General features: G+C 44.8%; 7 protein-coding genes across 7 annotated transcripts; 3 read left to right on the top strand and 4 right to left on the bottom strand.

The window, feature by feature from the left end:
- Window positions 1–1,538: 1,538 nt before the first annotated feature.
- On the top strand, window positions 1,539–2,255 carry UA08_09506 (hypothetical protein; the record flags this gene model as incomplete). Its single annotated transcript, XM_020265431.1, has 5 exons — window positions 1,539–1,580; window positions 1,645–1,680; window positions 1,733–1,801; window positions 1,854–2,021; window positions 2,055–2,255. The coding sequence occupies 5 exons, from the start codon at window positions 1,539–1,541 to the stop codon at window positions 2,253–2,255; spliced, it is 516 nt and encodes a 171-aa protein (XP_020115344.1).
- A 638-nt stretch (window positions 2,256–2,893) lies between these two features.
- UA08_09505 (hypothetical protein) lies at window positions 2,894–3,299 on the top strand (the record flags this gene model as incomplete). The annotated part of the gene is made up of 2 exons (XM_020265430.1): window positions 2,894–3,108; window positions 3,248–3,299. 2 exons carry the CDS (start codon window positions 2,894–2,896, stop codon window positions 3,297–3,299), a joined length of 267 nt encoding a protein of 88 aa, XP_020115347.1.
- A 415-nt stretch (window positions 3,300–3,714) lies between these two features.
- Window positions 3,715–5,014, bottom strand: UA08_09504 (hypothetical protein; the record flags this gene model as incomplete). Its single annotated transcript, XM_020265429.1, has 2 exons — window positions 3,715–4,795; window positions 4,848–5,014. The coding sequence occupies 2 exons, from the start codon at window positions 5,012–5,014 to the stop codon at window positions 3,715–3,717; spliced, it is 1,248 nt and encodes a 415-aa protein (XP_020115348.1).
- A 363-nt stretch (window positions 5,015–5,377) lies between these two features.
- UA08_09503 (hypothetical protein) lies at window positions 5,378–7,301 on the top strand (the record flags this gene model as incomplete). Its single annotated transcript, XM_020265428.1, has 2 exons — window positions 5,378–7,102; window positions 7,182–7,301. The coding sequence occupies 2 exons, from the start codon at window positions 5,378–5,380 to the stop codon at window positions 7,299–7,301; spliced, it is 1,845 nt and encodes a 614-aa protein (XP_020115353.1).
- Window positions 7,302–8,401: 1,100 nt separating this feature from the next.
- Window positions 8,402–9,121, bottom strand: UA08_09502 (hypothetical protein; the record flags this gene model as incomplete). The annotated part of the gene is made up of 2 exons (XM_020265444.1): window positions 8,402–9,040; window positions 9,089–9,121. 2 exons carry the CDS (start codon window positions 9,119–9,121, stop codon window positions 8,402–8,404), a joined length of 672 nt encoding a protein of 223 aa, XP_020115354.1.
- A 1,002-nt stretch (window positions 9,122–10,123) lies between these two features.
- On the bottom strand, window positions 10,124–10,826 carry UA08_09501 (hypothetical protein; the record flags this gene model as incomplete). The annotated part of the gene is made up of 2 exons (XM_020265443.1): window positions 10,124–10,151; window positions 10,243–10,826. 2 exons carry the CDS (start codon window positions 10,824–10,826, stop codon window positions 10,124–10,126), a joined length of 612 nt encoding a protein of 203 aa, XP_020115355.1.
- A 1,157-nt stretch (window positions 10,827–11,983) lies between these two features.
- UA08_09500 (hypothetical protein) lies at window positions 11,984–13,418 on the bottom strand (the record flags this gene model as incomplete). Its single annotated transcript, XM_020265442.1, has 4 exons — window positions 11,984–12,596; window positions 12,646–13,247; window positions 13,300–13,362; window positions 13,407–13,418. 4 exons carry the CDS (start codon window positions 13,416–13,418, stop codon window positions 11,984–11,986), a joined length of 1,290 nt encoding a protein of 429 aa, XP_020115356.1.
- Window positions 13,419–13,774: the final 356 nt, after the last annotated feature.

Genomic DNA, 13,774 nt, shown 5'->3' with positions numbered 1-13,774 from the left:
AGCTGTGCTTAATGAAATGTATATTAGATCAGGTAGAAAAAACGCATCCTAGTTCACGAAACATATTGTTCTCAAACCAGGAAAATTGCTTTTTTGCAGGTAACGATAGGCTGTGCCAGTATTTGAAATGATCTCACCTGATCTGCCCTCAAAGGCAACTAGCACTTGCTTCCCAACACCCATTTGGGAACATCACTATATGACGCATAGCATAAGGAAACGCTGACAATCCTCAATTGAACAGTGTGCATTCATGGCGCCACTGCGGTCAATTCTTTTTGTGCTATTGTCAGGTTGAGCAAGAGACGCACTCATTGATTTTAATAACAGATGGCTTCGAGGGTACGATGGGGAAAAAAGCTTTTATTAAGATATTCCAAGGATGAACATATAACTTTTCAAGCTGGAAAAATTTGACACCATGAAGCTCCATTTCATAAATAGCCCTTACCCTGAATCATTTGCAACCACAGAGTAACCCATATCCTATTGATCAAGCCATTTTCCTTCCCGTTTGTTTCAGTCGTTCGTTTCTGTAATTTTGGCAAGTATATTACGGCTGTAGGCAGCCACTGTGTGACTCAAGTAGATTCATGAGCGATGTGCGGCAAATCAACCCACATTGCGATACTGCAAGCGCTTCGCTTTGCCTTCGCATGGGTACAGACCTCGTCGTCTACGACAGCCGTGCTCTGGTGGGTGATGCACCAGTCAAAGTGGCCTTGTTGGAAACATTCACGCGTAAGATGTGATTGGCACTGGGGACTTGGTTTGTTAGTCATCACATCAGCTAGGAGAGACTGGAAGCCTACCAGGGACTCTGACCCTTCTTTTCAATCTCTGTAATAATTTCTGTCAAGAATTGGTCGTGGTGATCCATGGTTCTGTAACTTGTAGAGCTTTTCTATCACTTTTAGTACAGCTGAAGAGGTTGTAGGAATGTGGTGGGAGATAAAATCCACGATTCATTATTAGTATCTCAAATCATGTTAAAAACATTGCAGTTTCGACCGTCCTAATAGACTTGTTGCGGCTATTCCGAGAATAACGAGCTAATAATATCTACCAGTCATGTGGGCCCAGTCTCGCAAAGATCGACCCTAGAACATGTTCTCATTGGTCAACAAGTCTTAGGAAATCCAACGCAACAGAATGAGATCAATCAAGAACACCATGCGGGTAGATATCAGTAGCTGACTTCTGAAACCTAAACAATAATCGCGCATAAGACAGGTTGCTCCTGTTGAGCACAGTAGTAATCCCATGTAGTGTCACTGCGTGTTCCCGTTTGGTGTCACTGCGTGTTCCCGTTTGGTGTCACTGCGTGTTCCCGTTTGGTGTCACTGCGTGTTCCCGTTTGGTGTCACTGCGTGTTCCTGTTTGCAATCATTGGTGTTCCTGTGTACTCATTAGTAGTCCACAGAGTAGTACCACTTGAAAATAAAATACAATGATTGTCCTATGGCTACTCATCAACTATTTATACCTGACTTAAGAGACACGCAGCACCCATAGGAACTTCAACACAACAAGACACAATGAAGTTGGACTCAATTATTCTTTGCATAATCTTTACGGCGGTCAGTGAGCTGTGCATGTCATCAGCAGAGACTATTTCTTTTCTCCTGCTGACTGTTTCTCTAGACGGGCGTTGTCGAAGGCGCTTCTCGTAACAAAATGGTAAGTCAACCTATCCTACACCGAAAACTCTGAGTGATATCTGACAGCAAAGGTCTTGAATACGACTACCTACACAGCAGCAACCCCTCGCTATGATAAGAGTTCCCTCCCGCGAGCATCTGTAAGTATTATCGACCTTGGCTATAACAAAGCTAATGGGCACATGTCTGCAGGATGCCAAGCCAACTTGCTCCTTTCAATATGGGTTGGCCCATGTTAATGAGACAGTCACCAACATTGGCCATCTCTCCGATGTTGCTAATATTACGTGCAGTGCGCCTGCAGCTAGTTGTGCGCGTGTGTCTCATGAAGGGGAATCCTCAATATTCTTCTGCAACTTTGTATGTATAAAGACTAGCAATCTTCATATCCAGATTATTGATTTGAGCGTACAGGAAAGTCAGGACATAGAGACGAGGTGTGGAAATCTTATTCAACCCGCCAAGCAGGTCTCCGACGCCTGTAGTATAGGCAACAGCTATACCTATGGTTATGTTTCGAGAAACATAAGTAACGGGTCTCAAAGCCATCCAGTTTTGGTGGCTATTGGTGCCGATTATGCGTTTGCGCCCTAGTCAAAGCCGGGGCATGCTAAGCTTTAAACGTTTCAGAGTAAAGAAAGCTAGAAAGAATGGTTTAGCATAGCTCATAGGGATTAGAAATTTAGGACAATCTTGTTAGCGCTCAACTTCAGACATGCATTTCCATAACACCAGAGATGATTGGGAATTGTGGCATAACTACAGAAGAGACTGATATGATGCAAAATTTCTAATTTCATGAGCTTGTGATTGAAGGCACATTGCAGTATATCAATGTACGTTGGTGATGTTAGGCGAGAGGGGTATCTTTCTTTGGGTCAGCACTGATGCTTCTTCCGCGCCAGAACACGGCATGCCAGTCTTCAAGGTGCTGGTTTCCAGTAATATTGAGGAGTGAAAGATGCACCTTACTGATATTCAATCGATTTCTTTAGTCTCCCTCCTGCTCACGTTGATGCGTAGCCAACTAAGGAATCATTCTACGGTACTTATTTATTTTAGTTCATCCTCTCAACTCTACAGTAATTTATTGTATTAAAAAGGGGGATTTACCTGTTGTCCAAGAATACCTGGATAATGGAGTGCATCCTAATGCTCGTCATCTAAATGATGAGCAATACCAAGAAAAGCCGATATTGTCATATGCCGCGCTCCATGGCCATACGCAAATAATGGAGCTTCTCATTCAACGTGGCGCAGAGGTGGATAGGAGTGACTTGACTCGCCGAACTCCATTATCTTGGGCAGCAGAGTATTGCCAACTCAAGGCTGCTAAGCTGCTCATTGATTATGGTGCAGAAATCAACGCAGAAGACGATGAATGGGGAACACCACTCTTCTGGTTGATGTATACTGGCCCTGAAGAAGACATGATGCATCAACTATGGTATTATTTTATATCACAGGGAGCCGAGGAGAACCTTGATCATACATTTTGGGATCGCATAAAATACTCCCTTGCAGCGAACTGGCATTAGATCAGATATAACTTAGAGTGAGAAGCCCCAATCTTTTATTTCCTATAGTGTACTGAATTGGTCTCAGTCTCTCGGAAAGTGCCTATTACTCAAAAAGTGAAGTGGATACAACATATACTGGCCGATTTGCTTTCCTAGTAGAAGAAATTCTTTAGATTGTATTAATTCCATCTCACATTGAAACTCCAATGTCCTGTCATTGTCCTGTAAGCTCCTTTGCCTTGCCAAACGCTGAAAGGAAATTATGAGCAACCTTATATGTAATAATAAGTCAGATCAATTGTTATTCTTCCATCTTCTGTCGCTTTATATTCTCCTGTCGCCCGTGGTTCGCAATATTTAGAAAACAACGAAATTCTAATGCGTTGTGAGATGATGGTCTTACTTTGGATTCTTGTCAGAGCGCCATGGATAACAGTAATTGGAAGCATATTAAGATTATAAGCTAAAGAATAAGCTAACAAGAATTTATCAAGTGGTTTGACCAACAACTTTGAACAAGAACTCGAAACTGACTAGTTCATTGCAACCTTTTCCAAGGAAGAGGTACCAAAGGTCGGTAGTGGCGTCGACTTATTCATAAATCCCACCTGGGTATGCTCGTAGTCAAGGATCAACACCCCCAGTTGGGCCCACCAGGAACCAAAGGTGTATTCGTGACCCGGGTCTGTAGAGTTGTCCCCTGTGATGATAGAAATGCAAGTAGTACCAGCTTGGTCACGCTGGTATGGCATATAAGTACTAGGAATTGTGAATGTCCCATTACCAATGCCGAATGTAAAGTCAGGAAGGGTTGCATTGCATGGGTAGCGATATGTATTATCTGCTGGAGACCATGTAGAGTCAATATCCGCAAAGTACCAGTCTAGGAGCTTTTGCGGCCAAATAAGGGACTGCTCTTCGGTCGCCACTGTTGCAGACCAGGTAGTGATTGGAGGATCCTTTCTGGTGCCAGCTGATATTGCTGTAATATTGATACTCCATGTAGGCGGATAGAAATTCCGATCCGCCCATGCGATACTATCACGGTTACCTAGGCTTTCTAGGCTTCCAAAGGTCCAAGTGCCATTTTTCCATGCGCGAGATGAGTCAAGGGCACATTTCCATTCTAGGCTTAACGTAAATGCATGGTCACCTAGAGCTTTGAACTGAGGCTTACCTGATAGCTGATCATGAATTGCAAACATGAAACTTTGTATCCCAGGCTGCTGTTCCGATCCATAATTCAAACCAATAATACCGCTTGCTCCGCCAAAGGGCATAATCTGGCCACTAGTTTTCTGATAATACTGTATAAGTTGGCCAAATGGGATGCCAGAGTAAAGCGTGCCCCCAATATTGAATGTCTCCTTGCCAGGATACGCTATAGCATAGGCGTCATTGTCAAATTTCTGCGTGTACTCTGTCATCAGGCCACCCATAATATTCCAAGGTAAGGAAACATTATATGACGCGGAGTCGCTGCGATTATAAGTAAGACCAGCGCCTATAATAGACTCGTCCAGAGTAGATTGAACCATTACTCCATTGAATGTGGTATCAAACTGGACATCCATCATTTGTCCAGGCGAGCCTATTTCAATCAAGCCAATCAAGCTACTTGAGTTAATAGTATACTCTACTGGCTTTGGATTCAGGACTTACACACCCATTGTTCCCAATCGTAATAGGAACACTGGAACCGGAGTTCGTGGGAATAGCAGGCGAGGCTTTGATGGTTGAACTTGGCTGCTGTGCAACCGCTCTGTGGCGGTGGTTGTGGCGAGCAGCATATGTCAATGACAAAAGGCTAGTTATGACCCCCAAGAAAAACATTATGTATTCCAAGGCTGCGGCCATCTAAACTTGTATGACAGGTATCTATCCTCTTATATATACAAACACGAATTGATATGCCGGCAAGCGGCCCCCTTCGGCCGGTGTAGTTCATCTCCTCGACACCAGGAGAAACCAAGACGGACGATTTGCGAAGAACGGATCCGTCCGAACCGTTTCGACCCTGGCAGATCCGTATCGGTACCATGCCAAGACTGGCTGGACCCCGTTCGGTTGTTGCCTGGTTGCAACTAGTCCAAATGAGGATAGCGAGATGGCTGACAGCTACCAACACTGGAATGAGCAAGTAACCAGCCCCAGATGACTTGAAACCGACAACTTGAAACCGACATGATCTCCACCATGGATCAATCTCCAGATTATAAAGAACTCTACCAACAATCAAAAAAAGAGCGAGCAAGGGAGCGAGCAGAGGCCGAACGAGAGCGAGCAGAGATCGAGACCGAACGGGACCTGTTAAGAAACGATTCACAACCTATGACATTTATTGACTTTATCGAGAATTCTCAAGTATACATATCCGAGCTGCTACAAATCGGAACGAACATAGTCCGATCCACGGGAGGCTCGTTGACAAGTCCGAAAGGTCGTTTATGCCCGACCTATTTACGACCGTGGGAAGGCTTCCACCAGCGACAGACTGAGATCTACGAAACCGTGTTCCAGCTGCTGGAATCGCTCCCCAATCCTCGTTTATTCTCCTCTAGATCCGCTATCAGGGAACTAGGCCGGCGCCTGTGCCGCCGTCCCTATGGAAACGAAGAAGCTTTACGAGGCTACCAGCATTTCGGAGTGGAGGACCTTGCCAGGGAGATAATTGATGTTTTACGGTCCTGTTCTGAAATATTCCCCCTCGGTGAGGGAATTGAGTTCGAAAACCATGCGAATGTTCTTAATGACGATGAAACCAACTCCGCGAAGGATCGAGGACGAAAGCGCTCTATTCCCGATCAGTTCTGTGTCTTCCGAAAAGACGAAGTTCGGAGCCTGCTTTTTACCATAGAATATAAAGATGGCAGAAAGTTAAGCGATAGATATCTCCGGGCAGGCCTTCGACGGATGGAATTTTGGAAGGAAGTTGTTCAGCGCGTGACTATTCCATTGGAGGATGATAAAAGACTGTCATATCATGCGGAGCTGTTGACAGGGTCTGGAATCGTTCATGCCTATGATGACATGATGAATAGCGGCTCGGCCTTTGGTTGTCTGACAACGGGCAGCTGTCAGGTTTTTCTACATGTGCCGGAAGATCAGCCAGACACATTGGAGTATTACTTGGCGGAGCCCAACCGGGACGTGGAAGCGATGCGAGAGCAGGGGGACGATGAATGGATGTATACACCGGTCACCGCTGTAGGGCGTCTTCTCACCCTGTGCCTGATGAGCACACAATCACCGAATCGAAGCCAACGCTGGCGGAGCGAAGTCATTCCAAATCTCCATAAGTGGGAAGTCGACTTTGAGGATATACTGAACCAACTATCGGATGACGAGCTGCACTCTAGTCCCCTTGGATCCGAATATCTACCGTCATCTCCACTAGCTCCCTCTAACAGAAAGCTTCGCAAGCGCATCGGCTGTCGACCGGAGGAAAATCAAGTCTCCTGCCCTGACGATTCCGATTCAGAAGACTCCCCGCAACACCACGAATCTACTGCGCGAAAACGTGCCTTGACCTTCTCCTCTTCCCCCCCGCAACGCCAACATCGATCCGGCCAGAAGTATAAACGAACCAATCAGTCTACGCAAGAATCTATGGATTTTTGCACTCAGCACTGTCTACTGTCGTTGAAGAATCGGGGCTTGCTGGATGAAAACTGCCCAAATGTCGATCGTCATCGAAAAGCATGTAACAAATATCACCAAATCTGCCTTTCAAGATTTCTATATCTACTCAAGCAGCAGCTTGATAACGATCTAGACCACTACTGCGCCCCGTGTGGACAATCAGGGACTCACGCGGTGCCTTTCAAGATAACTCTGATGCCGTATGGCTATACGATTCTGGGGAAAGGAACTACTGATTCCCTGTGGCCTGCCGTTCGGCGAGAGGAAGATATTTATCAGGTACTGCATTCAGCTCAAGGATCTGCGGTACCTGTTTGCCTTGGCACTGTTGATATTAAACGGAATTATTTTTATCTAGGTGCTCGGATCACCCACTTTCTCATTCTATCTTGGGGTGGCTGTGAGTTTGATCTACTCTGCTGCGACAAGCAACGGTGGAGTGAGTATCAGCGAACAGAAAAGGAGATTCGACATTTAGGTGTCATAGATTTACACAAGTCGCATGTACTCTGGAATAAAGGGTCAGGGCGTGTACAGCTTATCAATTTTCACCAAGCTAAGCTTTCAAAAAAACGCAAACGAGACGACACGAGCTTACGCGCAAGAAAACGCGTAAACTCCCATCGCGAAAGCAATGGCCTACCCATTCCAATCAATACTGCAAACTAAGTTACGTTGACCAAAGCACCTTTAGCCACTGCAAGCGACTTTCTTCAATCTCAAAACAGTGATATCCCTGCCACTTCTCAGTCCTGACCGGGTTTCCAGCTTTACTAAGCTTGTCGCCGAATACACAACCCTCGATATACAAGATGTCTGCCATTCCCACGTGCAGCAAAGTAGATGGGAGATTGGTAAGATCCTCAGCGTGTGCTGTGCCAGGAATAGTGTATATGGTGGCTTGCTCTTTCTTCCCCTTAACATAATATTCCCACGCCAATTTGTTATTGGCGAAAGTGGAAGGCTATCACAAGTTCAAGTTTGCAGCGGTGGACGTTGTTTCGAATTGGATCTAACTGCTCGATCGACGTCGTCGTGATGAGACGGTGATTATAACGGAGCTGTCAAGATTAGCCTGGAACGGTATTCAAAATTATGCCCAACAAGAAGCTTACTTGAAGATGTTAATCCGCAAAAGATATGTGATGGATGAAGTCACTTGCCCGGCAGACGGTTATTTATCCGCATGACACAGTAGACAATTTGTAGGCATGCGCGGTAGCACATCGTAGGGAGGTTCGGCGGGTACCCGGTCTTGATTACTTAAAGTTACATTAGCCTGTAGAATATATGGTTCATCGTCGCTAACAGTATGCGGAGTTCTCTAAAATATATCTAAGGTAAATTGGGAAGGCTTGTTTCCAAAATTCACTGGTTTGAATACTGCATAGGACAATCATTGAACGCGTAAGGAAACGCGAAGAGGCTCATGACGATCATAGAAATGGAAGTATTCTAGATACTTAGGTAGAAGCAATGACAGCATCAAGTTACAAGAATCAGGGGGTAGATATCTGCATCCTTAAATCAACCGCAGACTAGTACCTAGTTGAATAAAATGCAATTCTCTCATGCTGACTATCCTAATGCTGGAAAAGAAACAGAAGGAACTGATTCGCCTATTTTCGTTTTGTTCCAAAAGGCCACCGGGGTTGAAGGGCGATTCGGCTCTCTAGTGTCTTTGAATCGGCTCAATAGGGAAGACACACCAGCCGAGTTAATGGTAGTTTCCCAAGGAAAAAGGGTTTTAGGAAACTTCACGTGCTCAAGATCGATGACCATGACCTTGCCACTTTGGCAAAGCATGAAATTATCCAGTCTCTGGTCCCAATAGACAGCCCCCTTCTTGGAAAATGCATCGAGCGATAATCCAAGTTCAGCCTCCAAAGCTCCCATTTCAATATCCAAATCACTGTTGCGAGCCAGATCATGCAGATTTTTCCCATCAACTTCCGAAAGAAATAGCGCTGGAACTCCACAGAATAGGCCTTCCCCAAGCATTATCGGAATTACCACCCCTTGAAGCTCTTGTAACCTCTCGTAGGCTTCCTTCTCACATTGGAACTCGTTCGCCTCTTCATACTCTCGCTTTTGTTTAACGATTATTGTTTCTGGCAGATCGACCGCGGATTTGATTTTTAAGCGTAACAGTCTGCTGCGTTGCGGATCCAACTGCTTGGTCTCTATCACGGTGACTGGTTGATCATTGATTTGGATCTGACTATATGAGCTTGGCCATCTGATTTACATCAACAAATATCTTACCTGATAAGATGCTGTATCCATTGCGGCATCCATTGTTTTGGAATTTGAAGGAGATATAAAATCAACCGCAGCATCCCTTACGAAGGCCTGCTTTGCTTTTATAATATACGGAGCTGCTGCTCCACTGTAAAAAGAAACTGTATCCGTCTTGGCAAACTAACGCAAGCGGACCATTTAGTTGCTTATCATTGGCCAAGAATATGGCCCTTGCAGTATTCTACGCCCGCTAGTTAATCTCCTCACATCTGAAGGTCGGGCGATGCCGGAAAAATTAGCCACTCCAGGCACCCTTGCTTCATAGCTAGAAACCTTATTAGCAAAAGATCGTCGTGCCGAACGGGTGTTGTTGCTAAGATCTCAAAAATACGAGCATCATGATATACCTACAATTTCACATCTGAGTAAAATTGGCGGTCCACCATCCGGCAACGGATCGTCGTGCATCCAAGTGACGCGAATATCACGACCTCAGTCAGAAACCTATTCTTTCTTTACTACTTCATTAAAAGCAAAGCCTTAGAAAATCAGCTATGAAATAAATTCTTGGCTTTTAATATTATCAATTAAAAGCTAAAAGCTGGGAATATCCGGAAATAAAACAATCCAGAGTATCATCAATCGTCTCATCACCAAGTACCCATACCCAAAACCCTTGTACTTCCGATGTTGAGCCATCGCGCCTCCTGTGTTGGCGGTAAAGGAAATCACGCGTATAACCATATGGGTGGCTGTCATACTGACGCCTATAAGCATCACGCCATACTGGTTCTCCCGACCAGTAGATGTAAGATCGTGTATAGCCGTTTAAGGAGAGATTTATTCGTGTCCGTACAACCTGATGTGGTCCAACTTCTTTGTGGTGTAAGGTTGCAGAAAGACGTAACCACCCGCGCCAGACGAGCAAGTACATTGCGTACTGCATAGTGCATTGGTCATCCATATATTGGTTTTGTTCTCGAGGAAGGATACAGCAATCGATGGGACAGTCTTCATTTTTTATATCCTCTTGTTTCGAAGCCCGAAATTGAATGATGACTAGGCTATTCGAGTCAAAAATAAAGACCTGAGGACAATTGTATGTGTATGCGTATCTTATCTCAGTTAGAAAGTAGAATACTCGAATAAATGAAAAAAAACAGAGAGAAAATACATACGCTCTGAGTTCTTGTTGAAGGCGTAAAGTTACCGAACCTGCATGTACTTCAAATGCCCATTCATTTCTTCTGATCACTTTAGGCTTTTTCATTTCCCCTACCACAGCAGCCTCTTGAAGTGATGGTATTTTATGGGACATTGCGATCTGATAATCAACGAATTTTGATGTTGTAGATCCAACTAGTGACCTCAACCAGAGAGCGGGAGCGCCCGGAACAATTTGTCGCGGATTAGACCTCAGCCTAGATCTAGCCGAGTTACCAGAGAATGCCAAAGCAACAGCAGGAATGATATTTTGATCGAAATCCCGTGTTACATCGCCTTCAGTTGCAACCACCTGGGGAAAGACATTCAAAGGATAAGCAGGAGTGTCGAGGCCAATTGAATCAGCATCCGACCTTGAGGTACCAGAGCCCAGGAATGCATCAATAGCCTGTCTCTGCGGCGGCCACACTGTAACGTATTGTTGTTGAAAGGGAAAATATTCCTCTGTCCATACTTTGCGAGCAGTTGTGCCGTCGTTATCGATGCTTAAAGGTGGACGGCTGTACGTTTCCATCAGGTCCCTTACTGTGGTGGTCATATTCGAGATGAAGGATTGTTTATACTGTATGAAATATAAGTGAACGGGTTAAGGGAACGATGGATATCACTGATCCCGGATATGAGCTTGCCCTTATATACCTAGCGAACCCTGTTACCAACCTACCTGCAATCTGAGAGAAAGCGGTTATAACTTAACGCCATCCATCCATAACAATCTATATGAGATAGAACTTAGGGGTGCGTGGAATACTATAGTGCTAGCCCTCTCAGCACATTAAAACTTTCTAGCGCGATTCCCACCCCACAAGTCCTGCTGCAATCATGCACCAAATTAGCCCCCAGTAGACACCGAAGGGTTAAAAAAAAGGAAAATCTCGCAACAACTTTTATATAGCCAAGATGTCGACCGAATACGACTTCAAAATCATTAGACAGGTAAGCAGCTGACTTGCCTTGTGCACGTGTAGTCCCACTAAGGAGATTTCAGAACGTCTTGGCATCTATTTAGGGTGTTCCCTGCTAACGCCCAACCTTCGTCATCAGGCAGAAGTGACACAGCCCCGCGGATATGTAACCCCACCACAGGAGATTTATTTAAAAAGGTCAGGTGACTGACAAATTGATAAACCTCTGAATTTTACGGTCGCTAAATTTCTCTACAGGGTTGGATGTTACCGACGCATTGACTATGTCTGCGAAACTTCCTACAACGGCTGTTCTAGCATTACCTACCGTCGCTCCCCTCGCTAGTTTCTCTAAAGATGATGCGTGGAATCAGCTCACGACCACCGTTGACGAATTTATCACCACAAAGCAAAATCTTGCCTCATTTCGCGCAACTCCGTCAATGAAACAACTTGTTCTTCAGATACAAAAAGACTATCCAAATGTGAGTGGCAATAAGCATTTAAAGTCCGTCCTTCTAACGACTACAAAGCACGCAGATAAGTTCGGCGGTCGACCTAATATCATAACACATTGTCGAGGCGGGGGAACTCTGTGGTTGCCAGGAACAACGCAAACGCCTTCTGATTTCATGATACTAGAACCTATATTCAAAAAGGGGAAAGTCAAGATTGGAGGCATGGATGTTGATATGAGCCACTACTATGTCATAGTCGAGAGATGCGATGTGATTATTGAGGATGACGATGGTGTGTTGGTTACACTAGCAATGACGGACATTAGATAAGTTTAGGGGTTATCAGGAGGTGGAAAGTCGAAATCTTCAAGACCTGCTAAGACCTCATGTATAATTTCCTCTTGATCGAAATCAAACAGTTCGAAATTCGTCCAATTCGTGTATTCACTTCGTGGTAACTGATCATTTGAATGATTGCAGTCGGCTTCAGGATGGCTCGGAATTGATGGCAGTTCATTCCTATTATTACCATGCTCTTCAGCCTGCAGAGAATTGTTGCCACAGACAAACCCGGTGGTCAAATCATCTTGAGGAATGAAGAGTTCATTATCTTGACTTCCCACCCTGAAACTATTCGGCATATTGGCAAGGATTTCTGCAACGTCATGCGAGTCGTTATTTTGGGTAGTATTGGGTGCAGGTCTAATTTCGGCGGAATCCACGCGCTGTCGCCTTGCGGGATGTATGGTGGCCGTGATATCGCCGTCTTGTCTCTGCCTTTTGCGCCCTTGGCACTGTACTTTATTGTTGAGGGTTTCCCGATAGTATTTTACCACTGAATGCCATGCTTTTTTCAAAGTCTCGAATATGACTCTCTGTGGCAGTGTTTTTACGAATGCATTCAAAGCTGCCACCTCAATATCGGCCCAATTGTGTCTCTTAAAGCTTGTGGAAGGTTAGTCACATAGCCTGGATAAAGATATAAAACACTTACTTCCTGGATTTAACCTGATACAACGATAAGATGACGTGGGGTTCATCTAGATTCTGATACTTCATGCCGTCGGATGATTCTTTTCGCAGCCATTTGAGTTTTTCTTTATCACCACCATAGTGTCGATGGCAAATTTCCTTTAGAGCTTTTGTGAGGAAATGTTTATCTCGGCCAGAAGTAACATCGCTGACTGGATATCCGTTTTTGCTCTTGAGGCTGTTTTGCTCATCTTCAACAATTTCAGCTATGATAAATGAGATCGCTTTTTCCCTTAAAGGAACCACCACTTGGATGACTTGACTATCGGTATAACATCGTTGGAGCAAGTCCTCGTCCGGCGCTGGTCCTTCCCAGAATACCCAAGCGTATTCGGTCCATACCCGAGCATATGCCGAAATAATGCTTATGGCGACTTCACCAAGCTCCCAGTGGTCGGTAATAGACGTAAGAAATTCAACCTGATCCAAAGATAATCCCGGATATTTTTCGAACCATTCCTTACGTTCATTGCAAGCTCGCGCCTTCTTACTCTTGAGAGCCTCTCGAAACTTTTGGAACGGATCTGGGGAACGACTGATTTCTCTGAGAAGTTCTCCGGTTTTCTGAAAAGAGGTTAAATCATGTCGAATGATTGACCAACTTGATGTGACATACCTCATCCCCTTGAGCTCTTACAAGGCTCTCAAGCTCTTGAAGAAGGTCGCGTATATCTGGGTTCTGAAATACATTAGATATGTCTGTGTTGGGGGCAATTCACTTACACCGTCGTCCATCCTTTTCTCAGCAGTAAGAGACAAGTAGTCAGGAGAGAAAGGGAAGAAGAGAGAGAGAAGAGGAGAGGTTAAGAAGACAGTAAGCCGAAAACAGATAATGTTTGCCAATGGCAAACATTATCTGTTTTCGGCTTACTGTCTTTTTCAAGAGGGCTGTGCAAGGCTAGGATTTGTCAATATGTGATTGGGACTACGAAGTGCATTAGCGCTATGGGCTAGTACATGTCACCTCGCTTCGCCAGCTCCACCTGTTAGTTGTGAGATAGGCCCGTCCCCGGTCTTACCAATGGTCTGATACTCTATACATGCTCTAGGGCTCAGATGAGAGAGTCTATGACATGAAGTGGAGTCTTTGT

The sequence above is a fragment of the Talaromyces atroroseus genome, assembly GCF_001907595.1.
Source record: "Talaromyces atroroseus strain IBT 11181 chromosome Unknown scaffold_28, whole genome shotgun sequence".
NCBI lineage: Eukaryota > Fungi > Ascomycota > Eurotiomycetes > Eurotiales > Trichocomaceae > Talaromyces > Talaromyces atroroseus.
Note: the sequence above shows the minus strand (reverse complement) of the source record. Positions and strands in the feature narration are given on the sequence as shown.